At 51.4% G+C, this 25,398-nt stretch overlaps 2 protein-coding genes across 2 annotated transcripts; both read left to right on the top strand.

Moving 5' to 3' along the window:
• Window positions 1–6,424: 6,424 nt before the first annotated feature.
• Window positions 6,425–9,461, top strand: LOC125544160 (probable protein ABIL1). Its single transcript, XM_048707744.1, has 9 exons — window positions 6,425–6,812; window positions 6,953–7,035; window positions 7,753–7,903; window positions 7,982–8,081; window positions 8,168–8,251; window positions 8,336–8,408; window positions 8,483–8,538; window positions 8,690–8,778; window positions 8,929–9,461. The coding sequence occupies exons 1-9, from the start codon at window positions 6,687–6,689 to the stop codon at window positions 9,082–9,084; spliced, it is 918 nt and encodes a 305-aa protein (XP_048563701.1). The 5' UTR covers window positions 6,425–6,686; the 3' UTR covers window positions 9,085–9,461.
• A 152-nt stretch (window positions 9,462–9,613) lies between these two features.
• LOC125544159 lies at window positions 9,614–14,279 on the top strand. The gene is made up of 6 exons (XM_048707743.1): window positions 9,614–11,329; window positions 11,406–11,824; window positions 11,906–12,626; window positions 12,784–12,868; window positions 13,025–13,291; window positions 13,384–14,279. Exons 1-6 carry the CDS (start codon window positions 10,910–10,912, stop codon window positions 14,166–14,168), a joined length of 2,697 nt encoding a protein of 898 aa, XP_048563700.1. The 5' UTR covers window positions 9,614–10,909; the 3' UTR covers window positions 14,169–14,279.
• The last annotated feature ends 11,119 nt before the right edge of the window (window positions 14,280–25,398 follow it).

Genomic DNA, 25,398 nt, shown 5'->3' with positions numbered 1-25,398 from the left:
ATGGAGGTGACGAAGAGCTCGTCGTAAAGGGTTACGTCGACGCTAGCTTCGACACAGATCTGGATGACTCAAAGTCACAAACCGGATACGTGTATATTTTGAATGGTGGGGCAGTAAGCTGGTGCAGTTGCAAGCAGAGCGTCGTGGCGGGATCTACATGTGAAGCGGAGTACATGGCAGCCTCGGAGGCAGCGCATGAAGCAATTTGGGCGAAGGAGTTCATCACCGACCTAGGAGTCATACCCAATGCGTCGGGACCGATCAAGCTCTTCTGTGACAACACTGGAGCTATTGCTCTTGCCAAGGAGCCCAGGTTTCACAAGAAGACAATGCACATCAAGCGTCGCTTCAACTCCATTCGTGAAAATGTTCAAGATGGAGACATAGATATTTGTAAAGTGCATACGGACCTGAATATAGCAGATCCGTTGACTAAACCTCTCCCTAGGGCAAAACATGATCAACACCAGAATTCCATGGGTGTTCGACTCATCACAATGTAACTAGATTATTGACTCTAGTGCAAGTGGGAGACTGTTGGAAATATGCCCTAGAGGCAATAATAAAAGCATTATTATTATATTTCCTTGTTCATGATAATTGTCTTTATTCATGCTATAATTGTGTTATCCGGAAATCGTAATACATGTGTGAATAACAGACACCAACATGTCCCTAGTAAGCCTTTAGTTGACTAGCTCGTTGATCAACAGATAGTCATGGTTTCCTGACTATGGACATTGGATGTCATTGATAACGAAATCACATCATTAGGAGAATGATGTGATGGACAAGACCCAATCCTAAACATAGCATAAGATCGTATAGTTCGTTTGCTAGAGTTTTCCAATGTCAAGTATCCTTTCCTTAGACCATGAGACCGTGTAACTCCCGGATACCGTAGGAATGCTTTGGGTGTACCAAACGTCACAACGTAACTGGGTGACTATAAAGGTAGACTACGGGTATCTCCGAAAGTGTCTGTTGGGTTGACACGGATCAAGATTGGGATTTGTCACTCCGTATGACGGAGAGGTATCACTGGGCCCACTCGGTAATGCAGTGACCAAGTGTTTGGTCACGGGATCATGCATTACGGTACGAGTAAAGTGACTTGCCGGTAACGAGATTGAACGAGGTATGGGGATACCGACGATCGAATCTCGAGCAAGTAACATATCGATTGACAAAGGGAATTGCATACGGGGTTGCTTGAATCCTCGACATCGTGGTTCATCCGATGAGATCATCGTGGAGCATGTGGGAGCCAACATGGGTATCCAGATCCCGCTGTTGGTTATTGACCGGAGAGTCGTCTCGGTCATGTCTGCATGTCTCCCGAACCCGCAGGGTCTACACACTTAAGGTTCGGTGCCGCTAGGGTTGTAGGGATATGTATATGCAGTAACCCGAATGTTGTTCGGAGTCCCGGATGAGATCCCGGACGTCATGAGGAGTTCCGGAATGGTCCGGAGGTAAAGAATTATATATAGGAAGTGCTATTTCGGCCATCGGGACAAGTTTCAGGGTTATCGGTATTGTACCAGGACCACCGGAAGGGTCCCGGGGGGTCCACCGGGTGGGGCCACCTGCCCCGGGGGCCACATGGGCTGTAGGGGGTGCGCCTTGGCCTACATGGGCCAAGGGCACCAGCCCCAAGAGGCCCATGCGCCTAGGGTTCACAAAAGGGAAGAGTCCACTAGTGGAAGGCACCTCCTAGGTGCCTTGGGGGGAGGGAAACCTCCCTTGGCCGCACCCCCCTAGGAGATTAGATCTCCTAGGGCCGGCGCCCCCCCCCTTGGCCCTCCTATATATAGTGAGGAGATGGAGGACTTCTGACCTGGGCCTTTGGTTGCCTCCTTCTCCCTCTCCAACACCTCCTCCTCCTCCATAGTGCTTGGCAAAGCCCTGACGGAGTACTGCAACTCCATCACCACCACGCCGTCGTGCTGCTGCTGGAGCCATCTTCCTCAACCTCTCCTTCCCTCTTGCTGGATCAAGAAGAAGGAGACGTTACGCTGACCGTACGTGTGTTGAACGCGGAGGTGCCGTCCGTTCGGTGCTAGGATCTCCGGTGATTTGGATCACGTCGTGTTCGACTACCTCATCCCCGTTCTTTGAACGCTTCCGCTCGCGATCTACAAAGGTATGTAGATGCATCCGATCACTCGTTGCTAGATGAACTCATAGATGGATCTTGGTGAAACCGTAGGAAAATTTTTGTTTTCTGCTACGTTCCCCAACAAGGGAGAGAGGAAGAGAAGGAAAGGGGGCCGCCACCCCCTCCTTGTCCAATTCGGACTAGAGGGGGAGGGGGCGCGCCTGCCCTTGGCCGCCCCTCCTCTTCTCCCACTAAGGCCCATTAGGCCCAATATACTCCCCGGGGGGTTCCGGTAACCCCCCGGTACTCTGGTAAATGTCTGAAACCTCCCGAAACACTTCCGGTGTCTGAACATAGTCATCCAATATATCTATCTTTATGTCTCGACCATTTCGAGACTCCTCGTCATGTCCGTGATCATATCCGGGACTCCGAACTACCTTCGATACATCAAAACACAAAAACCCATAATACCGATCGTCACAGAACTTTAAGCGTGCGGACCCTACGGCTTCGACAACTATGTAGACATGACCGAGACATGTGTCCGGTCAATAACCAATAGCGGAACCTGGATGCTCATATTGGTTCCTACATATTCTACGAAGATCTTTATCGGTCAAACCGCATAACAACATGTGTTGTTCCCTTTGTCATCGGTATGTTACTTGCCCGAGATTCGATCGTCGGTATCTCAATACCTAGTCCAATCTTGTTACCGGCAAGTCTCTTTACTCGTTCCGTAATGCAACATCCCGCAACTAACTCATTAGTCACATTGCTTGCAAGGCTTATAGTGTTGTGCATTACCGAGAGGGCCCAGAGATACCTCTTCGACAGTCGAAGTGACAAATCCTAATCTTGATCTATGCCAACTCAACAAGTACCATCGGAGATACCTGTAGAGCACCTTTATAATCACCCAGTTACGTTGTGACGTTTGGTAGCACACAAAGTGTTCCTCCAATAATTGAGAGTTGCATAATCTCATAGTCATAGAAACATGTATAAGTCATGAAGAAAACAATGGCAGTATACTAAAACGATCAAGTGCTAAGCTAACAGAATGGGTCAAGTCAATCACATCATTCTTCTAATGATGTGATCCCGTTTATCAAATGACAACTCATGTCTATGGTTAGGAAACATAACCATCTTTGATCAACGAGCTAGTCAAGTAGAGGCATACTAGTGACAGTATGTTTGTCTATGTATTCACACATGTATTATGTTTCCGGTTAATACAATTCTAGCATGAATAATAAACATTTATCATGATATGAGGAAATAAATAATAACTTTATTATTGCCTCTAGGGCATATTTCCTTCAATATATAGAAAAAATGCCTTGCTTTCCAGTTAATTCGCCTCCTTTTCCTTCATTTTCTGTAATGATCTCCTAGATGCCTTCCTGACACCCAAGAAACACGTGTATAAATTGAGTAGATTGGATGTGAAAGAGCGAGGTGGGAAAGGACGCAGGCCGGCTTGGTTGGCCACTCTGTTATGTTATGTGCTAGTACAAGTTTAGGGTTCGAGTCTGCTTGCCAGCGAATAGTTTTTGCCGCTGGCTTGCTGGCCCACTCGGACTTCTGGCCCAGGAGACTAATTTTTTTTTTGTTGCGGACAAAAATATCGGATCCGTACGTTATTTTAGTGCCACCTCGTTAGCGGTCTGTCGGACTAAAATTAATCATGTACAGACGAAATTACGGTGGTAAAAAGCAATAGCCCCTTTATTAGTAAAAAAGAAGAAAGAAGAAAGAAGAGAATATTGTTCTTTGTACCATCATACTAAAAAATTAATAGATTGGAAGTTTCTTGCAAGAAAAAAGAACTCATATGTTCAGAGTGTCGCACTCGCTGAACCTTTGGTGGGCTCATATTCAATAATGCAAGATGCATCCTCGTTTGACTGGCATCTTATTACACGTGAAGATGATATAAATATAGAAGGATGCTGGTGGTAGGATCATGGGATCAAATCTCGTCCAGCCAATACATAAATAGCATTAATTAATTCACCTACATGATGTGAGTAGAACGATATGGAAGACTTCACTAGGTTTTGTTGCAAGCTATTATAGCTCAAAGCGCAACATTATCCATTGCAAAAGTACTATAAACAGATTTTGCTATATTACTATTCAATTATATATGGTTTATAGGTTGTTTTGTGTCCTCTTGTCCTTTAATTGTATGTGTTTCCTTGATAAATATTACAACATCTTATATTAGGAAATGGAGGAACTACTATCATATATGAGACACCCTTTGGATGTCTTTTCTGAAAAAAGGAAATAAAAAAGCTTTGATGGTTGTTAAGCCCCACAAGACCTTAACAACTACTCGTATTATTATTTTTGCACGCAAAAAAACTATTATTATTTTCATGGGTGTGTCTAGGCCTAATCTATATGTGATATAAACATGTCACATCTGTTAAAATATGCAACATCAAATACGACATCGACATCACCTCATCCCAGAACAAAGCCATTCCCCTCATGCGTTTGTTTCTTTTTCTTATTTTGTTTAAACAAGTCGATTGTCCTTGCTCATCTATTTAAAATTGTTTGCAAAAAAATATTGGTGAAATGAAAAATTCTTTGTATGTTTTTTTTAAAATTTTATGAAATAAAAAATGTTTGTAATTTTTAAAAAGTGTGTGAATTAGAAAGGAATTAGCAACTTTGAAAAATGTTCACAAATTCAAAAAACGAATGTGGAAAAGTTCATGATTTTTTATAAAAAATAAAACATGAATTCTATTTTTTCATAATTTTAACAAAATGTTCACGACTTTTTATAAAATAGCTGGAAATGCAAAAAACATGAATTTTGTCTTAGTTTTGGGCATGCAACTGGCCAATAACCTTGCACCCGCCCTTAGTTGAAGTTTCATTACAGGCATGGAGTTGCATGTTATCGGTGGACTTGAAACTGAGACAAAAATAGGTTGGACCGAGTTACATGTTGAAGGTGAAGTTGCAACTGGGACAAAAAACCACGACAAAAACTGGTCGGATTCTTAGTTATGTTTCAAGGGTGAACTTTCAACCGTGACAAAATAGACGGCTATGAAAAAAGAAGGGTAAAAAAACAGCTCTTTTATTTTTAAATATGTGCCACCCTTTCTTTTTTAGTACATACACTTACCATTCTCTTTTCAATCACTTCTCTCCTAAACAAATACTACCTCTGTAACTTAATATAAGAACTTTCCTATGACATTGTCAAGACAAAGTCTTATATTTAATACGAAGGGAGTAAGAATGAACAGTGCAGCCCACAAGCGTGACAAACAACAACCTAAAAATGATCAAGAGACGACCCAGAACACATGGAACAAACTACGGAGATAGCGGCCAGCACCGCAACAACTTTACCAATGTGAGCATTTGCAACAAAAAATACAAATCTTAAAGTTTTGATTGGACGGTGCCTCCGCTCTGCTAGTATTTTAGGTAGATTTTTTTAGTCCTCGTAGGTGTATCGCTCAGGCGAATGGTGACCCTTTCTCTTTGAGTTTTTGTTCTGGACTCCTATAAGAAGTTCGCCTATCTAGATGTAGCCAAACGAAGATTCGGTGTAGATTTCAATCATTTTCTTGGGGTGATGAGGTTAGAGTTTCTCGTCATGTGACAAGATCTGGTGTCAGGCACTTTAGATCTATTAAATGGTTCATCGACGACGACTGTGGCTTCAGGGCATCGGGGCATGTGCACGAAGACATCTCCGCTGTCATTGACAAGGCCAAGTAGACCCTGGTAGGGGGAGCGGCATAGTAGCGCGTCGGCGTCTTATTCTGGGGTAGTAGTGGTCGTTCAGCGCGTAGGGGGAGCGGAATCTCGTATTTTTTTATTATGTTTCAGATGTACTTTTTTTTTACTTTCGGTGAACTTTTATAATAGATCTGATGCTTTTCGAATAAAAGAGATAACTAATTCTCCTTTTAGTACATGTCAAGGCCATAACTTGTTACGCAGAAATTGCAATGTACAGCAACCGAACCCAAAGGTACCAACGCACCAAACATGTTGCAACCAAACAGCAACAGCCAAGTGCAGAGGACGAGCCACAGGACGGAGGAGACAAACTCACTTTTTCATCAAATCATCAGTGATTTTTTTTAGAAAGTACTAGCTCCCACAAAACACAGCCGAGAGAGATTCCCCGCGAAGGAAAAAGAGGCTGACAAAGCTTGCACTCGATTCCCCTAATCTGCTGCCGTCATTTGCCAAGTGCAACAGGGCCTGCGTGGGTGGGTGCTGCGCCCGCCGCACATTGACTAGAAGTTAAAGCGACTGGCAACCAACACGACCCCGTCCGCCGTCGCCATCCGCGCCCACCCTCACCACCTCGCTCGCTGCCCCGCCCCCACTCCACCAACTGCCTCCACTCCCGCACGCAGCCGGAGCCGGAGCGCAGCTACCTCCAATACGCGAGCCGCTGCTGCTGCAGCACCCGGCAGGCGGGACAACAGCAGAGGCGAATCGCATTCGCTACCTTGCTTCCTCCTGACGTGCCTTGGCCTCCCCGCTTCCCGTTCCCACCGACGACAGGAGCGAGCAGAGGACCGCGATGCAGCAGCCGCAGCTGCAGGCGTCGCCCTCGTGGGCGTCCGGGCCCGACCCCGCCCGCCCTGCTCCCACCACCTTCGACGAGGCGTCCATGGAGCGGAGCAAGAGCTTCGTCAAGGCGCTCCAGGTACGCCGCCGGCCAGGATCCGGGAGATCCCGCCGCTACCCGGCCTGGCCATCGCCTCTATCGGCGCGCCAACAGATCCGCGTTTTGCGCTCCCGTTTGTTAGGTTGGCGGTAAGTGACCTGCTTCTGTCGCGCGTGCAGGAGCTCAAGAACCTGCGCCCACAGCTTTACTCCGCCGCGGAGTACTGCGAGAAGTCGTACCTCCACAGCGAGCAGAAGCATATGTGAGCTATTCTTGTCTCCACTGCGATTCCCAGTTCTAGCACTCAATTCTATTCTGTAGCAACTCGGTCGCAATTTCTTGGTAGTAATAACAACTTTGCATGTGTAGCAATCATTGTTTACTTGATGTTGCTAGCCGATGTTTTAACCAAACTTTATGCCCAGCTTCTATTTTGGTGTTGATTGGTTCAGTAGTATGCTAGTAGCATACTTGCACCCATCTACAGACGAACTAGGATCAGACAAATCAAGGACAATTGATTGACAAAAACTCTCCAGGTGTGGAGGCTTAAATGCGGAGACACCACTAGAGAATTAATCATGGGCAGTGAAGGTTGTAGGAATTTTGGATTTCTTTGCACAACTTTTCATAATTGTTTAATTCAGATCTGATATTTTAAGCCGTCGCCTGAGAAATAGTTACTCCAAATTGTGCAACTACTCGATTCCCATTGGATAAAGAAGAATCAACGATCAGAAACGTCCACCTAGAAATAAGAATTTCTTGGTCGACTTAGAAATAAAGGTTACCTTGTTAATTTTAGTTGAATGGACGCGTCCATCTTCTGCATCTGGCTGCACTGCAAAAGGAACCAAGGATTCTGTAAATATGGAAGAACAAAAGGCAGCATCAAGTTTCTGCTAGGTGATCACTGCACAGAAGTAGAACATGCAGCGAGAGGTTGTCTGATCATTTTTCGCATGTTTCTTGTTATCAGTGTGCTGGACAACTTGAAGGATTATGCTGTCAGGGCTCTGGTCAACGCGGTCGACCACCTTGGCACCGTTGCCTACAAATTGACAGACCTGTATGAACAACAGGTTTCAGAGGTCTCAACTGTCGAGCTGAAAGTAGCATCCTTGAACCAGGTACTGACTATTTTAGCAAGAGAATTTGTGCTGATAGAGCTGCAGGATTTACAAGTGACACTTACTTTCCATGTTCAGCAAGTCCTGACTTGCCAAACTTACACCGATAAAGAAGGCCTTAGGCAGCAGCAGATGATCGGAAACGCCACAAGACACCACAAACATTACATCGTACCAAGTAAGGACGTGTGATACAAACATTTATTTCTCAGCCCAAGAAACGATTATCACCTAATTTAACTTGTGAAATTTTCTCTGAACTAGCTGCGGGAAACAAAAGAATGCAGGCCTTTTCTGAGATGCAAACAGACGCCGAGTTTGACTTAAAGCCTAAACCTTATCCCTCAGGTGCCTTTTCTTGCTTCTGTGCGCACATTTGGAAGTTTGATGCCATATACTTAGTGTACTAATGCAAAATGTTTTCCTTATTAGAGAAGACTCTTTTCTGGCACTTGGCTTCAGAGAAGAACACCAAAACCAATGGAGAACACCAATCTGAATTAGGGTAAGTATGTCACGCCCATTTTTATACACTCTTCCGAAATGGGGTATTTGATTTGTTGTCATCTGCTTTTGCAGCCACGGGGAAACGAAAACTACTAAGCCTACATCCAGTGGTGGGTTCAACCTTACAGGTATTTAATTTATTTGGTTGCTTATAGCCCCAGTTGTGTGTTTTGCTTTTATGATTGGTACAAAGTGTATCTATTTAGGCAGATTTTTTGCATAGTTTATATCTGTGTGTACAGACAACAAGCATTTTATCTGAAACAACTTACATTTCAGGTAAGGAATTGTCCGTGTCTCCCTTGCCCAAGCGTCTGCAGTCGACTGTGAGCAGTTCGGACATTGTTACGCGTAACATTGGCATGAAGGTAAACCATGATATGATGAAATATGTGCTTAGTATTAAGACCTGTAATTCATTTGATGGTGTAAAACTTGTCTATTTCCCTCCACAGACAACCTATCTTGTGTACAGAACTCTTGATTATATATTGGGGTTGCCTGATTTGCATTTTCAGGATCAGCCTGGTGCAAGGCATTTGGCATCATTCAGTTCTCTCGACAACCCAAGAGGGCGTCAAATCCAAAAGGCTCCCGTCCGCACCAAAAGTATGCTAGCTGCTTTCTTTGTCAGGCACAGGTCCGGAAAGATGAAAAACGTCTCTGTTCGTTGATCAACTGCAAACCTGCAGTTTGCTCCTGCCCGCCCCACCATGAAGTACATGCAACAAACTCAGTCCACATCTCTTATATGACTATTTGCATCTTGTATGTTAGCGGTCTAGAGATAGACCTTATTTTGATGCCCTTTTCATCTATAAATTGATGAAAAAAATTATACAGATATAGTCAATCTTAAACCATCGTGTCTAGTCACTAGGCAGAAGTTCCAGAAGTTTTCAGTATAAATGAATGAGATGGAATGCATATGGGTATGTCAATGGTAAGTTCCTTTCATTTATATATAGATCATAAAGCGTGTCTGTAAAGAAAACAATTGAAGATTTGTATCTCCTTGAATCAATGTTCACAGGTCTTTTTGCGTGGAAAACTATTGCCACTGGTTTTTCAGGCATACTCACAGAGATTATTATTCAGTTGAGAGCGACGACGGGACCCTCCCGACCCACCCACCCCTCCTGTGTCGCCCCTGCAGGAGACGGGGAGGGAACCCTAACCGTCGCCGGCCATCCTCCCACTTACCGCCCCCGCCGCCACCACAGGGCGCGCTTAGGCAAAGTCTAGCCGCCGGCGGCCGTGGGCCTCTTCGTCCCTTGGCGTGTGGCGCGGGTGCAGGTCGCCGCCACGGGCCAGGGCTCCGCGATTGGTGGGTTGCGGCGGTGCTCCGAGTGCCCTCCCGGCGACGACATTAGGTGGCATCCGTGGTGCATCGGGCTGCTTGCTGGAGGGGCATGCTTGCCGCCACTTGCGACCAAATCTGGCGCGGGGTGTATTTGGCGGCGCGTGGCCGGCGGCCGCTGTGGGTCTTGGACGGTGGTGGCGGTTGGTCGTTGTCGGGGGTTGGGTGTGACATATGCCAATGGATGGCTTATCATGGTGGGAGCGAGTAGAACGTCGCCGGTGCCTGGAAGCGGGATGAGGCGTAGACACGAACGCCGACGTACTTTACCCAGGTTCGGGACTCTCCCAGGAGATAACACCCCTAGTCCTGCTCTGCGGGGTCTTCGCATGATCACTAAGGCGCAAGTGGTACAATGGTGCTCCTTGAGCTGTTTGCTAGAGGTGGAAGAAGGCAGGCACGCTCTCTCCTCCTTTAGGTATGAGTCTAGTCCTAACAGATCCGAACCCTTTGCATGGGTTCCCTGGGGGGGGGGGGTTATATAGGCCTACCCCCAGGGGTACAATGGTAATCCGGCCGGGCGTAGGGCCCGGCTGTCAGTCTCTCTGGTCGTTGGCTTCTCCGTCGGCTGCTGGGGCCCGCCGGCTGGTCTGGTATGGAGCCGACAGGCCGCCTCCGCCGCTCGCGGGTCTTGCTGGCTACGGATTACTGTAGCCGTGTTGCTAATGACGCGTGTTTGGTCAAGGAGGCGTGGCTACAGTGCTGCCTCCTGGTGGGAGATCACTGTAGCCACTCTGCATCTGGTCTGGTTAATGGCGCGTAGGTCCCCGAGGAAGGGTCAGGCCGGCTGCTGGGAGCCGACCTCCCTCGGATCCGACTGGTGTGTCCCCAGCCGTCTTCCGGGCTCTCGCTGACCGGCAGGGCCCACCATCCTCGGGCTGTACCGACAGGAGGTAGTGGGGACAGTACTTCTCCTGACAGGAGTGACGTCAAGGGCAGAGTGGCAACAGTGCCGCGCCGGGCGGAGATCTCCGCTTGTACGAGGCACTGTGGCCACGCCCGGCCCTGGATTCGCGGGGGGGGGGGGGGGGGGCACCGTCGTCGCGGGGGTGCCGGCTCAGTGCGGCGCCTTCATCGCTTTGCGGAGGCCGGGGGGCGACAATCCATTTCCTCCGATCACGCTAATCCAGTCGGTGAATATGTGGCAGCAGTCGTACTTCTACGTGAAGAGCATCTTCGCGGAGGATGACTGGGTCAACCTGCCAGCTTATGTTGCCGGCCCGCCGGCCGGGAGATGGCCTAACTGGTCGTACCGGGCCAAGACACTATCGCCTTCTGGAGCCGCCGCCATCGCGCGGCTTCGGGTGCTGGTACAGTCGGAGGGTCTGACCGGGCCCGACTTGCTGTCCGCCTTCGTGGCGCGCCGGGTGCTCCCGCTCCAGGGCCGTCCTCACATGATCTGTCAGATGAGCGGGCATCGGGACCCAAGCCGGCTGTGCACCAAAGAGATGCCTCACACAGAGGTAGCTCATATGGTGAACTACCCCGCGAACTGCAAGCTCACGGAAGAGTGGCGGTTCGGCAAGGAGCCGTATTCTCACGCCAACCCCCCGCCTATGGTAATTTTCCTTTCCCTCTCTCTTCCTTTTTGCCGAGTTCCGTTTGTCTAACCCGACCAACCGGCTCTCCGAACAGAGCGCCCTCCTCCAGCCGGCAGCCGGCGCCGCGGGGCCGGAGCGTCAATTTATCCCCGACCGAGCGGAGAGCGACGTGGATGACCCCGACTTGGGGGCAGCAGCCTTGGAGGACGACGCCGAGGGAGGGGGCGGCGCAGTGGGCGGCTCGGGGCTCGGAGCCAGCTTCGAGGACTGGCCAGACGATGACGTGGGGGAAGTCGTCCCGCGCCGCCAATCGGGGTCCGACCAGCAGGGCGCGAGCTTGTCTGCCGCGTCGGCAGCTCGAGGTGGTGCGCATAAGCGCAGGGCCGCACCGAGCCTGTTCGGCAGCCTGCCCAAGAAGCCCAGGGGCTCGGCCACGACGACCAAGCGGGATGAAGCAGCCGCGAAAGCCAATCGCTTCCGCAAGTCTGTGAAGGAGCCGCAGCTGGTTTCCGCGTAAGTACTGCCTTCCTCTCGTACTTTCTCCTTTCTTGCTGATCTTGTCTGAGTTTCTTCGCCTTGTTTCCCTTGATCTAGAGCCCCGCTCTCTCTTGAGAAGTCGGCCGCCGCCTCCATCATGGGGTCGGCGGAGACTTCCACCACCACCCGGCGGATCGAACCGGCCACCGACCTCTGGGAGACGACGGAGCGGAACGCCACCTGCCTGGAGAAGGCGGAAGCAGACAGGGCGGAAGCCGCCGCCCTGAAGAAGCTGGCGGAGGCCGAAGCCACCACTGTGCTGAAGAAGCAGGCTGAGGAAGCCGCGCGCCGTCAGTCGGCAGTGTTTGTTGTCCCCCTGAACTCTGCGCCGCCGCCGCCGGAGTTCGTGGCGCAGACTGGGGAAGCCGGCGGCGAGCACCCTATGATGGAAAGGGACAACGGCGACGTCGCCATGCCGGATGTGATCGTGCCCCCGCCACCTCCTTTTGAGGAGGCGCGAGACAAGCAGCCGGCCGACCCGCCGGCGCCACCAGCCGGAAACTTGATGGTGACGGGCCCGACTCTCGGGGTCCGCACACCCTTACGCCGCCGGCTCGCGAAGGCAGCCTCGGCGCCGCGCCCACTAGAGGCCGGCACCGCAAGCTCCTCGATCCCGGACATCGAGGCGACCAGCGCCGCGCCCACTGGGTGGGTGCGGGGAGGCAGGATGGGCCCTCTGAACAAGGCGATTCTGGACGTTCAAGCCAAACTCCGCGCCGAGGCTGACGCTCTCAAGCTCTGCAACAAGGCGTTCCTGGAGTCGCGAGAGGCCGTCCGGGTATACCTCTTGCTTCTTTATTTTTAGTTCTTGTATTGCTTCATGGGGGTGCACCAGCGCATCCACTGGGTGTAGTCCTTGAGTTGCGGGCCGGCTGCTGAGCAAGCGGCCCGGAACTCTAATTAGTGAGCTCCAAGCACTAATATGTTTGCTGCAGGATTATCATAACCTCCTTGCGGCCGCCTTCAACTCCAGAGTTCAGGAGTTGGATCAACGTGCCACCGACTTGTCGGAGAGCCGGAGTAAGTCTTTTTCTTTCTCTGCGGGGGCGCATTGGCGCACCAGCGGGCTGTAGTCCCCGAGATTCGGGCTGACTGCTGAGTAGTCGGGCCAGATCTTCCTGGCAACTTCATCTTTCTTTGCTGATTGTTGTCGTCTCTTTCTTTTTCTACTTGTAGAGGTCAATGCCACCCTTCAACGGCAACTGGGCGAAGCCAACACCACGCTTCATGCCAAGGAGGTGGACTGCGGCAAGCTGGCCGAAGAGCGCGATCGGCTGGTCGCGCGACTGGCGGAGCAGGCGGAGCTTCTCCAAAGGGCCCAGAAGGAGGCGGAGGACAAGGAGGCGGGTCTTCTTGCTGAGTTCGAGATCGAACGCTCCGCCTGGACCGACAAGGAGGCGATGCTGTCGGCCGGCTTTGGCGAGATCGAGGACATGGCCGACGGTAAGCAGCCTTCTTTACTCTTCTTTGAAACTGCCGGCCTCTGATTAAGTCGGCTTCTCTTTTTGTTCTGACTTTGCTTTTGGTCCTGGCAGACTTCTTCCCAGGTCATTTTGGTGCCGCCAACCAGGCTATCGGGGCCGACCGCGATGGACGAAGGGTAGAAGGCGAGGAGATCGCCGCCAATGCCCCTCGCACTCTTCGCGAGCAACTTCTCAGCATCCAGTCTCGTCTTCGGTCGATTCATCGGATGCTGCACCGCCTTCAGCGTGTCGGCGCCCAGGCGATCGCCGCCCTGTGGCCCGACATGCCGGCCCCGCGCACCCCCAGCCGGACTGCCGACTGGCTGGAGGTGGCGGCTGGCTGTCTTGAGGCGTGGAAGGGCTCCTTGGCCCGGGCCGAAGCACGCCCGACCTTAGAGTTCGTCAAGGCGTGGTACCCCGGGCTAAATCTAGCCCAGTTGACCACGTTCCGACAGGAAGCCCAGGAGGAGCTGGTGGCAGTGGAGGGCGAACTCGTCAAGCGGGCGACAACCATCGCCGAGTACACCGACACCGGCATCTTCATCCCGGAGCTGGCCGAGAACGGCGCCGAGGCGCTGCCAGAGTGGTTTGGGCTGAACCTGGAGGAGGACGAGGACTCGGCCGAGGTGATCGACTCCAGCGACGAGGGAGAGGACGACGAGGAGGAGGGCGAAGAGGAGGTGCCAGAGGTCGGAGCGGACGGCCAACCTCAACTCGACCGCGCCTCCAGCAACGAGCCATGTCCAAGCGAGCCGGCTGCTGCTGAAGGAGACCAAGTGGAGACCGACCAGCTGGCCGCTCGACCAGCTGGCGCTACCAACTCCACCATTCCGCCGAACCCGCCTGCTGCTTCCTAGGCTGCCACTTTACTTTTGTTTCTTCCTGCTTATTAGTCTCAACAAACTTTGTTAACTTCGCACAGTTCCACCCGTGGGGTGTATTTCAAACTTATGTTGGATGTCGGCTAAGGGCCTTTTGATGTGTAAATATCTTATCCAAGTCCTATCTTTCCTTGCTTTCTGCTCTTTTGGCTTTTTCCTTTGCCGCCTTCCCTTGGTTGCCGTCTTGCCAGCTGATCAGTCGCTCTGCGGACTGTGGCTGGGTCAAGTACTTAGCCACTTTCGGGAAGGCAAGTACTTAGCTGGCTAGAGTTTTCTTGGCAAGTTAAGTAGAAACCGGCCAGCCGGCTGCTTTGACAGCCGGTCGGCGAGGCAGGAAGCCGGCTTGGACTATGTTTATGCTTTGGGTCCTTAGCCATTTTTCATGTGTTCACCCTTTCCGCCTTAACTCCTACCAACCGAACAGTCGCTCTATGAGCTGCGGCTTCTGACAAGAGAAGGCTTGGGTTCCAACACATTACTTGTCCGGCTGCAGGAAGCATTTCATAGTACAAGGCGGCAAGTCCCCAGGTCGACTGGTCGAGCCCGGCGCCAGATGGATTAATGAAACATCACAAACGATAGGCGTAATACTTGTCTTATAGATAAAGGAGGGTAGTCCCCGAGCTCTTCTCGGGGGACCCGGCATCTTCGTATTTAATACAAAAGTCGGCGTGATACATACTGCTTTTTAACTGTAAAACCTTCGAAGGAGATTCACATTCCATGGACGCTTCGTCTCCCTGCCGGAGTCGTCTCTTTTGCATGCTCGAGGCTTCTAAGCGTCGATGAGGTAGTAGGAGTTGTTGCCTAACACCTTGCTGATGATGAGACCCCTTCCCAAGGTGCCGAGAGCTTGTGCTGGCCGGCTGTTCGCTGTATCAGCCGGAGCACAAGGTCTCCTTCTTGAAAAGATCTTGGCTTGACCTTTCGGTTGTAGTATCGACGCAGACTCTGCTGGTAGATGGTGGACCGGCTGAGTGCCAACAGCCGGTCCTCTTCCAGCAGATCGATGCGGTCTTGTCGTGCTTCTTCTGCCTCCTCTTCGGTGTACGTGGTGACTCAAGGGGAGTCGAATTCTATGTCCGTCGGGATGACGGATTCGGCACCGTAGACAAGGAAGAAAGGGGTGAAGCCGGTTGATTTGTTCGGGGTTGTGCGCAGACTCCAGGGGACGGCTGGCAGCTCATCGAGCCAGCAGCCGGCCGAACGCTCCAGAGGCTCAACCAATCGGGGCTTGATGCCGGATAAAATAAGGCCGTTTGCTCGTTCCACCTGGCCGTTTGACTGCGGATGAGCAACGGACGCTAGGTCCAGTCAGATGCCCTGCGTCGCGCATAAACGGGCCAAGGCGCCTTTGGCAAAGTTTGTGCCATTGTCGGTGATGATGCTGTGTGGTATGCCATACCGGATGGTGATGTAGGAGATGAAAGTCACAACAGTCGGACCATTCAATTTCTTGATTGGTTTTGCTTCTATCCACTTGGTGAACTTATCCACCGCGACAAGCAGATGAGTCATGCCACCTCGTGCTGTTTTGAATGGTCCTACCATGTCCAGGCCCCAGACAGCAAAGGGCCAGGCAATGGGGATAGTCTTGAGTGCAGAAGTCGGCTGATGAGGCTTGGAGCAGAACTTTTGGCACCCTTTGCATTTCTGGACCAAGTCTTTGGCGTCTTCTAGAGCAGTCGGCCAGAAAAACCATGGCGAAAAGCTTTGGCAACAAGTGCCCTTGAAGCCGCGTGGTGACCACGCTCGCCTTGATGGATATCTTTGAGAATTGCTTGGCCTTGCTCCGGCTCCACGCAGCGCTGGTAAACACCAGTGACGCTGCGCCTCACAAGTTCTCTGTTGACGATTGTGTATGTTGCTGCCCGACGTTGCACCTGCCGGGCCAAGATCTCATAGTCGGCAGTTTTTTGTTTACCAGGAAGTTGAGGATGGGGTGGGCCCACGAAGGTGCTGCAATTTCTTTGATTGCTAGGACTGCCACTTGCACGAGGGTGGTCGGGCTGGGAGGCGGTGGGTTGGAGTCATCCGCCGCTTCATGAATTGATGAAGTCCCCGGGCCGACTGCCGCAGTCCCCGGGCCGGGCTCTGAGGTCCCAGGACCAGGTGCGACTGCAGTCCCCGGGCCGTCTGCCGAAGTTCCCGTGCCGGCTGCTGGGGCTCTTAAGTCGGATCCGAGTTCTTCGGGAGGAGCCGGCACAAAGATGGAATCTGACTCAGGTGATGGCTGGATGGACGGTTTGAGGAGTCGTTGCAAGGCGACGCCGGCTGGTATTGCTTGCCGGGTGGAGCCAATTCGTGCCAAGGCGTCGGCTTGCTCATTGTCATTTCTTGGCATGTGGAGGAACTCGCACCCTTCGAAGTATCCACTGAGTTGCTGTACGAGGAAGCGGTAGCTGGCCATATTTGCATCCTTGGCGTCCCAGTCGCCCGATGACTGCTGGACCACCAAGTCGGAGTCTCCATAACACAGGATCCAGCGAATGCCGAGTTCCTTGGCAAGCCGGAGCCCGTGAATGAGTGCTTTGTATTCAACAACATTTTTGGAGGAAGCAAAGTGAATTTGCAGCGCATATCTGAGCTTGTCGCCCTTGGGAGAAGTGAGGACGACGCCGGCTCCCAAACCGGTGCGCATTTTTGAACCATCAAAATGCATCCGCCAATGGGTGGAATCTGGCGCTGGCGGCAAGTACTGGGTCTCGGCCCAGTCGACGAGGAAGTCGGCCAGTGCTTGTGACTTGATGGCGGTGCGAGGCTGGTAGTAGATGGTGTAGGGGGCCAAATCTATGGCCCACTTGGCCACTCAGCCCGAGGCATCTCGACTTCCAATAATCTCGGCAAGCGGAGCTGTGCAGACCACAGTGATTGGGTGCTCTTGGAAGTATGGCTTCAGCCTCTTGGCAGCAAAGTGCACGCCATAACACATCTTCTGATAGTGGGGATAGTTCTGCTTGGAGGCGGACAGTACTCCGCTCAGGTAATATACTGGCCTCTGGATTGGTAGGGCTTTGCCTTCTTCTTTCCGTTCCACCACTATGACTATGCTAACCACCCGGCTGGTAGCGGCAATGTAGAGGAACATTGGCTCCTTAGGAGTCGGGGCCGCCAAGACAGGAGGGGTGGTCAACATTTTCTTGAGCTGGAGAAAAGCTTCATCCGCCTTGTCGTTCCACTCGAAAAAAGCGGTCTTCTTCATGAGCTGCTACAGGGGAAGAGCCTTCTCGCCCAGCCGATTGATGAAACGGCTGATGGATGCCAAGCAGCCGGTAAGTTTTTGCACGTCCAGCAGTCGGGTGGGCACTTCCATCCTTTCGATGGCCCTGATCTTCACAGGGTTACACTCTATGTCGCGCTTTGAGACCAGAAAACCAAGAAGCTGGCCGGATGGCACCCCAAAGACGCATTTCTTCGGTTTGAGCTTGATCTGAAATCGGCGCAAGTTTTCGAAAGTCTCCTTGAGATCTTCCAGTAGCGTTCCATGATTCTTAGTCTTAACCACCACATCGTCCACATAGACATCAGCGTTTCTGCCAAGTTGCTTGAGGAGACATTTATGCATGCAACGCTGAAAGGTGGCACCGGCATTTCTTAAGCCGAACGTCATGGTCAGGTAGCAGAAGGCTCCGAATGGCGTGATGAAGGCGGTCTTCATCCTGTCGACCGGGTCCAACTTGATCTGGTGATACCCGGAGTATGCATCCAAAAAACTCAACAGCTCGCATCCGGCTGTAGAGTCAATCACTTGGTCGATTCTTGGCAGAGCAAATGGGTCTTTGGGGGCATGCTTTGTTGAGACTGGTATAATTGATGCACATGCGGCACTGCTTGTTCTTCTTCAGCACTAGGACTGGGTTGGCCAACCATTCTGAAAAGAATACTTTCATGATGAAGCCGGCTGCTAGAAGCTGGGCTATCTCTTCTCCAACAACTCTTCTCTTTTCGTCCGACATGCGACGCAACGGCTGCCGGACTGGCTTGGCATCAGATCAGACGTGTAGCTTGTGCTCGGCGAAATCCGTCAGAACACCTGGCATGTCTTTAGGGGACCATGCGAAGATGTCCCGATTCTCACGAAGGAAATCGGCGAGCTCGCCTTCCTATTTACTGTCGAGGTTCGCACCTACGACAACGTAGCTCTCCGGGTGCTCTGGGTCCAAGGGTATTGTCGGTGTCAAAACCGGCGGATCTCGGGTAGGGGGTCCCGAACTGTGCGTCTAAGGCGGATGGTAATAGGAGGCAGGGGACACGATGTTTTACCCAGGTTCGGGCCCTCTTGATGGAGGTTAAACCCTACGTCCTGCTTGATTATTCTTGATAATATGAGTAGTACAAGAGTTGATCTACCACGAGATCGGAGAGGCTAAACCCTAAAAGCTAGCCTATGGTATGATTTTATGTTGTCCTACGGACTAAAACCCTCCGGTTTATATAAACACCGGATGAGGCTAGGGTTATACAAGGTCGGTTACAAAGGAGGAGATATGCATATCCGTATTGCCTAGCTTGCCTTCCATGTCAAGTAGAGTCCCATCCGGACACGGGACGAAGTCTTCAATCTCATATCTTCATAGTCCAACAGTCCGGCCAGAGGATATAGTCCGGCTGTCCGGAGACCCCCTAATCCAGGACTCCCTCAGTAGCCCCTGAACCAGGCTTCAATGACAATGAGTCCGGCGCGCAGTGTTGTCTTCGGCATTGCAAGGCGGGTTCCTCCTCTGAATACACCACGAAAGAGTTTGAATACAAGGATAGTGTCCGACCCTGCAAAATAAGTTTCACATACCATCATAGAGAGAATAATATTTCCACCAATCCAATCAGCTGACATATTTTGGCAGCATGACATCACGCCACGGCCCGGTAATTATTTGAACCATTTTTCTTTAACCAGCCCCGCACATAACGCGAGGCAGTTTCTTGACACGTCTTGTCAAAGCAGAGATCGTGTTCCCTTTATCACGGGATTCTCATCAATACAAATGTGGGCAACCCAACCGTGCCTATTGGTATGACTCCTAGATCTTAGGTAAGTCTCGAACGACCACGAGGAGGACACCTGATATTCATCCCCTTTATAAAGGGACAAGGCTTTTTATTTTTTATCTCCCGTGCTCAATCGAATCCTTCCCCCGACTTGAGTTCTAACACCCAAAGCCCAGGTCAGATGCCTCGGACCTTCAATCATGTCCGGATCCAGCCTTCAAGGCCGGTGGATGCCTTCCTCCGTCACGGAGGAGCACATCAAGAAGTTGAGGGAGGCCAGATATCTGACCGCTGAAATTTCGCATAGGCTGCCCGCCCGAGGGCAGGTCGTCCCTACTCCCGAACCCAACGAGAGCGTTGTGTTCGTCTCCCACTTCCTCCGAGGACTAGGCCTCGTTCTGGATCCCTTTGTTAGGGGTCTCATATTCTATTACGGGCTGGATTTTCACGATCTGGCCCCGGATTCCCTTCTTCACATCTCGTCATTTATTGTCGTTTGCGAGGCCTTCCTCCACATTACCCCTCACTTCGGCCTGTGGCTCAAGACCTTCGATGTGAAGCCGAAGATGGTCGAGGGGCAGTACGCAGCGTGCGGAGGTGTTCTAATAAGCAAAATTGCTGACGCTCCATGGCCAAAGGGTTCCTTTCCAGAGGTGTCCGGATTGTGGCAATGGGAGTGGTTTTACGTCACAGCTCCTCGAAGTGCCAAGTGGGTAGCTGCCCCCACCTTTCGCTCGGGCCCTCCACCACAACTGATGTCATGGATCAGTAGGGGGCTGAGCTGGGGTCCAGCCAAGGACGCGCCAATACTGCAGAGCCGTATCCGAGATCTCTTCGAGGGAGATTTCAGTCTGGTTATGGTAATGTAAGTTATGCTGGTTCGTCGAGTCCAGCCTTGCAAACGCCGGCCCCTCCGCATGTGGGAATTCAACCCGGAAGGACCGCGCACTATTCAGAATTTCCTCGGCATGACGCACGAGGAGATGTACAAATCGTTCTTCGGACCCCAAATAAAGTGTCCGGACACTACCGAGGACGTGGGCCTGAGCTGCAACCACCCCGCTCCCCAAGTAAGTAATCCCATGGCCGAACACACTGTCCTTTTATTTATCATGACATCATTCTGAAGAATCGCTCTTTGACCAGTATTGGATAACAAAGGCGAAGATGATCCGGTGTTCGGCCCCCCTTCCTGAAGGCTTGGATAATCCGGTGCTGGAAAAGATGCTCGAGCCAGCACCTTGTCTAGTGCCCTCAAAGGAAGATGAAGGGGGAATAAAGAGGGCGAAAGCGGGCCTCCATCGCTACCTATTCCAATCGAGGGAATGAGCGCCTCCGCGAGGGAGGATAACCAAATGGAAGAATCTGACATTCTCTCTCCCCGGGGAAGGAAGAGGTCTACCTCTGAAGATCCGGAAACTAAGGTTTCCAAACGGGAGAAGAAATCTCCGCCAGAGGGACCTGCCTCGGAGGGTACTCTTGCCGCACAATGTCCGCACGGGGATCAGCCCTCTACCGGGCTGTAAGTAAAAGGGTATTCAATAACGAAAATATCTTGCTCTATTTCTGAGGAAAATAATCGAAGCATTTATCTTGCAGTTCGGATCTTAGCCCTTCTCAGCAGAGCTCGTCTTCGGGGAATCTTCTTCCGGAGATGATGGAGAGCGAAACGCCCCCCTGCCACACCGCCTTACGAAGTGGGCGACCCCGAGGTGTCGTCGCGGAGGGCTTCTCCTGATCCGGCAAGGCCAGAAGGTAATCCTATGGCACCCGAAGTCCTCAGTATCCGGCTCTCGAAGAGAGCAATCAAAAGAGTCCGGCACCGTCTGGTGTGCGGTCGGATGTACGGAGGGATCTGCTGGAGAAAGCGGCTATCTCAGAAGAGCACCGCACATTGATGGGTACGGTGATTGAAAGGATTTCGTCCGCCGAAAGCGGGCTGTATGAAGCCTTTATGAGTCTACTAACGGGTTTTGAGGTACGTGAAATGATGTATATTTTTTAAAGTACCGCACATTTTTAGATGTGCCCTATGTAGACAGTAGCCCCTGAGACTCTGGTTGTCATCGAAAACGGCGGCAAACAGAGGATCATAGTCCCAGGCAATAACCAGACTGCCTTTATGTGCAGGTGGTGGAGGCTCCGGTGGCTAGCCGGACTGATGGGTATGCCGAACTAAAGCGGCAGCTGGATGCGGCAGATGCCGACTCGTGCTTGTCAACAAACGGCTTGACGAGGCGCATGGTCAGTGTTTTTTCTTGCGATTGTCACATAATAAGAGCAGCCTGATGCCAGTATCTTTAATATGTTGTGACTGCAGATGGAGCGGCCACCATGGAGACCCTTCGGGTGGAGCTTACCCGAGCTAAGTTGCAAGCAAGGAGTAGCAATGCGGCCGCTTTACAGGCAGCCAAAGAGTTAAGGGCCGAACAGGCCGCACATTGCGAGAGCAAAGAAAAAATTGCCAAGATGACCGTGGAGTTAAAAGATGCTGCTGACCGTTACCGGCTTCTTGAAGAGGAAAACTGGGTGAAAGCGACGGACCTGGGGAAGGCCCGGGTGGCTGCCAAGGAAGCCCGCTCCAAAATTAGAGCGACGAAGGAGGAGCTGAATCAAGCTGCAGATATCATGTCTGGGAAGCCTTTCTTGTTACGGACTAAGTTCGGAGATCCGAAGTATGCTCCTCTGGACCGGCTATGGAGTTCTGCGGACGCGTACATGGATTTGGCTGCCAGCGCTGCTGATGCCGCCGAGTACTTCAAGGATCAGAAAGGTCCCAAGTGGAGAAGCTGTTCTGGTCACAGTTCCATGCTCCAGTCCGTCCGCTGCTGCTGAATGAGCGATTGACCAGTTGGACTGAGATCCATAGGTTGTCCGGACTTGCCATGAGGTCCGTTGTGGATCACCTGTGGCCGGGAGGGCCAAGGCCGAGTAGCTACTTTAGCTTAGTGCAACAATTCCTTGAAGCTGTGCCACGCATCGATGTTGTAAAGAGATCAGCATGCATAGAAGGTGCACGGATGGCCCTTGCCCGTGTCAAAACATACTGGGCGGATATGGAGGCCACCACTGTTGCAACACAGGGTTCGGCCATAGGCCGAGTGGCTGCCGAGCACTACTTTCAAGAAGTCCTTGAAGGCGCTTGTTCGATAGAAGCGCAGTGCTCGAAGAATATTATTTTCCAGTGACATGTAGTCCCATTGTACAAACAATGTTTTATTGAATTTATCAAGGCTGTATTTATACTTTTACCCGAAAGTGCTATGATGCCTCCTGTGCGGTCGTTTATGTATATATGTATACAACCTGAAAGATGGCAGTCGTCGGCTTCAGCCCCCACGCATATAATGCGGGGGTGTTCGCAGAAGACGCATGTTCACACTTGATCCAACGTCTTGGTTCATTAAAGAGGTGATAGCGCAGCGAAGTAGGCAACCGGACTATAATGCTTTAACACTTTCACTTCGCTAGAGGAGTTTGACAGTGGGGCTACTATATAGCCCCTGGTGGTTCGCGCTCATCCGGATTCGGGGCGCGTACATGCCTGGCCGGGAGACGACCCTTCGTTAAGGCGGAGGAATCCCGAAGATTCCGCTAGGTCATCGAGTGGTTGACCAGTCTCACGCTATATCATGACAGTCAGTTTTCGGCTTTCTCTACTGAGGCGCTCGTCTGGATGAACCAGGGCACAATCGCAGTAGTTCTCCTGGTGCGGCCTTAGCCGATAGAGCGGAACGTAAGGCAGCAAAACACATGAGCCGGGCAAACCCAACATTTGACCAAAGACATGATTCGGAGCTGATGCATATAAGGCCAAACTCGTGACGCTGAACACTCCCTAAGGCATTCGGTCTTTATGATGTAAACCGGGCCTAAACAGTGCCCTTTGTAATAAGCCCCTGGTGTCCAGGTACGTGCAATATTCTGACGTGGCCACATGCCAATACGTCAGCCTCCTTCTCAATTGTACTGAGAATCCGAGGGATGTGTATCAACAAGAGACAGTAAAAAAGGTTTACGCAGGGTCTTAGTCTAAAAAGAATCCTCGGAACGGGTCCCTGCTGCACATCTGCGCATGTGTCTCCATTGTGCCGTATTCTGGATGGGTGTAGCACGATGGTCATTTGAAAAAGAGAGGAACTTAATTGAAAAGTTTCCATGCAAAAGGTAAGTTATACTAAATAAACAATATATAGTTCGAAATGAGTAAAGTGAGCCTAATTGCCACTTGTGCGCGTGCGTTGAGCCCCTTGTATTGTAATAGGGGTATAGCCATCAAACCTGTATCAATTACATATAGCTGCACTGGACTCGTCCAACTGTGTCCGTGGTCTTAACGGCCTGTCAAATGCTTTAGTTGGTGAGGCCGTTTAGTGTGCGGCTGCCAAGGCAGCCGTGCGGTCTTCCGCGCGCAAGGAGCGCTCAATATTTCCATTTACTGTAATGATGCCACGTGGACCGGGCATTTTAAGCATGAGGGAAGCGTAATGCGGTATTGCGTTAAAGCGAGCGAAAGCTTCGCGTCCGAGTAGTGCTTGATAGCCACTTTGGAACGGAGCGATGTGGAAGGTTAAATTTTCGCTGCGGAAGTTATCGGGGAAGCCGAATATAACCTCTAGTAGTAGGGAGCCCGTGCAATAGGATTCTGGGCCTGGCGTTACTCCTTTAAAGGTAGTATTGCTATGGCTAATTTTTGTTGGGTCTGTCCCCATTTTGCGGACTGTGTCCTGATATATCAGGTTTAAACTACTGTCGCTGTCCATCAGGACTCGTGTGAAGTGGTATCCGTCAATTATCGGGTCTAACACCAAGGCAGCCCATCCTGCACGCCGGATACTTGCCGAGTAATCCCGATGGTCGAAGGTGATCGGTTGAAACGACCAGTGGCAGAACTCAGATGTGATAGGCCCTGGGACATGTGTCTCTAGGAGTGCCGCTTTGTTTCTCCCCTTTATCACGTGTAACACATTTACTGTTTTAACTTTTGGTGGAATTTCTTTTGTTCCCCAGTGCTTTGCTTGCGAGGCTCGTCCTCGTCTTCGCTTGGTGTATCCTGCCCCTTGTGTTCGGCGTTGAGCTTGCCAGACTCCTTGAAGACCCAACATTCTCTATGGGTATGATTTGCAGGTTTATCGGGGGTGCTGTGGATCTGACATATTTTGTCCAGAATCTTGTTTAGGCTGGATAGTTCGTCTCTGTTGCCTTTGGAGGGCAGCTTTTGCTGACCTGGCCGAGAGCTTCTGAATCCGGCGTTTACCGCCGTGCTCTTCGGGCTGTCTTCTTTATTCCGGCGCTTGTTTTTGCTGCGTCGTGGTTTCCCGTTTTCGTCCCTGACTTCAGATGTACTTGGGTCGCTGGTGCTGCACCGGGCTAACCAACTGTCCTCGCCCACGCAAAAGCGGGTCATGAGGCTTGTTAATGCTGCCATTGTTCTCGGCTTTTCTTGGCCGAGGTGTCTGGCGAGCCATTCATCTCGAACGCTGTGCTTGAAAGCTGCTAAGTCTTCAGCGTCCGGGCAGTCGACTATTTGGTTTTTTTAGTGAGAAACCTGTTCCAAAGCTTTCGGGCTGACTCTTCGGGCTGTTGAGTTATATGACTTAAATCGTCTGCATCCGGTGGTCGGACATAGGTCCCTTGAAAATTTGCCCGAAAAGCATCTTCGAGCTCTTCCCAGGTTCCATTGGAGTTTTCGGGGAGGCTTTTAAGCCAGTGCCGAGCTGGTCCTTTGAGCTTGAGGGGTAAGTACTTGATGGCGTGGAGATCGTCTCCTCGAGCCATGTGGATATGGAGGATGTAGTCCTCAATCCAAACCCCAGGGTCTGTCGTTTCGTCGTACGCCTGTATGTTTACGGGTTTGAATCCCTCTGAAAATTCGTGGTCCAGCACCTCATCCGTGAAACATAGGGGGTGTGCGTCACCCCTGTATTTGGGTGTACCGTGGTGTTGGGATGTTTGTTGTGTTGCGTTGCATACTAGAGCGCGCTTGCGTGGCCCGTAGATGGATCTGGTTGCGCCGTACTTTTAATGCGAGCCCTCATGTGGGTCGCGTACTGGCTTATGTGCGGCGTCGTTTGCCGCTCTATGTTGGCCACGAGGATGTCTATCCGATCGGGTGGCCGTTTTGTTTTTCGATTGCGGGGGATCTAAGGCCTCATCGAATTCAGGTAGCAGCTTTCGCTTCGGGTAGCTCTTGGTATGGCAATTACCGCCGTACTTC

This window comes from Triticum urartu, chromosome 3 (genome assembly GCF_003073215.2).
Source record: "Triticum urartu cultivar G1812 chromosome 3, Tu2.1, whole genome shotgun sequence".
Taxonomy (NCBI): Eukaryota; Viridiplantae; Streptophyta; class Magnoliopsida; order Poales; family Poaceae; genus Triticum; species Triticum urartu.
Note: the sequence above shows the minus strand (reverse complement) of the source record. Positions and strands in the feature narration are given on the sequence as shown.

What these genes read in the sequence shown, in the direction of transcription:
- LOC125544160 (XM_048707744.1), top strand. Translation starts at nt 6,687, where the DNA reads ATGCAGCAGCCGCAGCTGCAGGCGTCGCCCTCGTGGGCGTCCGGGCCC. An exon ending in CACAGCGAGCAGAAGCATAT is followed by an intron (nt 7,036 to 7,752) that starts GTGAGCTATTCT and finishes TCTTGTTATCAG; the next exon opens with TGTGCTGGACAACTTGAAGG. An exon ending in GCCTAAACCTTATCCCTCAG is followed by an intron (nt 8,252 to 8,335) that starts GTGCCTTTTCTT and finishes TTTCCTTATTAG; the next exon opens with AGAAGACTCTTTTCTGGCAC.
- LOC125544159 (XM_048707743.1), top strand. Translation starts at nt 10,910, where the DNA reads ATGTGGCAGCAGTCGTACTTCTACGTGAAGAGCATCTTCGCGGAGGAT. An exon ending in AGTCGCGAGAGGCCGTCCGG is followed by an intron (nt 12,627 to 12,783) that starts GTATACCTCTTG and finishes TGTTTGCTGCAG; the next exon opens with GATTATCATAACCTCCTTGC. An exon ending in CGACTTGTCGGAGAGCCGGA is followed by an intron (nt 12,869 to 13,024) that starts GTAAGTCTTTTT and finishes TTCTACTTGTAG; the next exon opens with AGGTCAATGCCACCCTTCAA.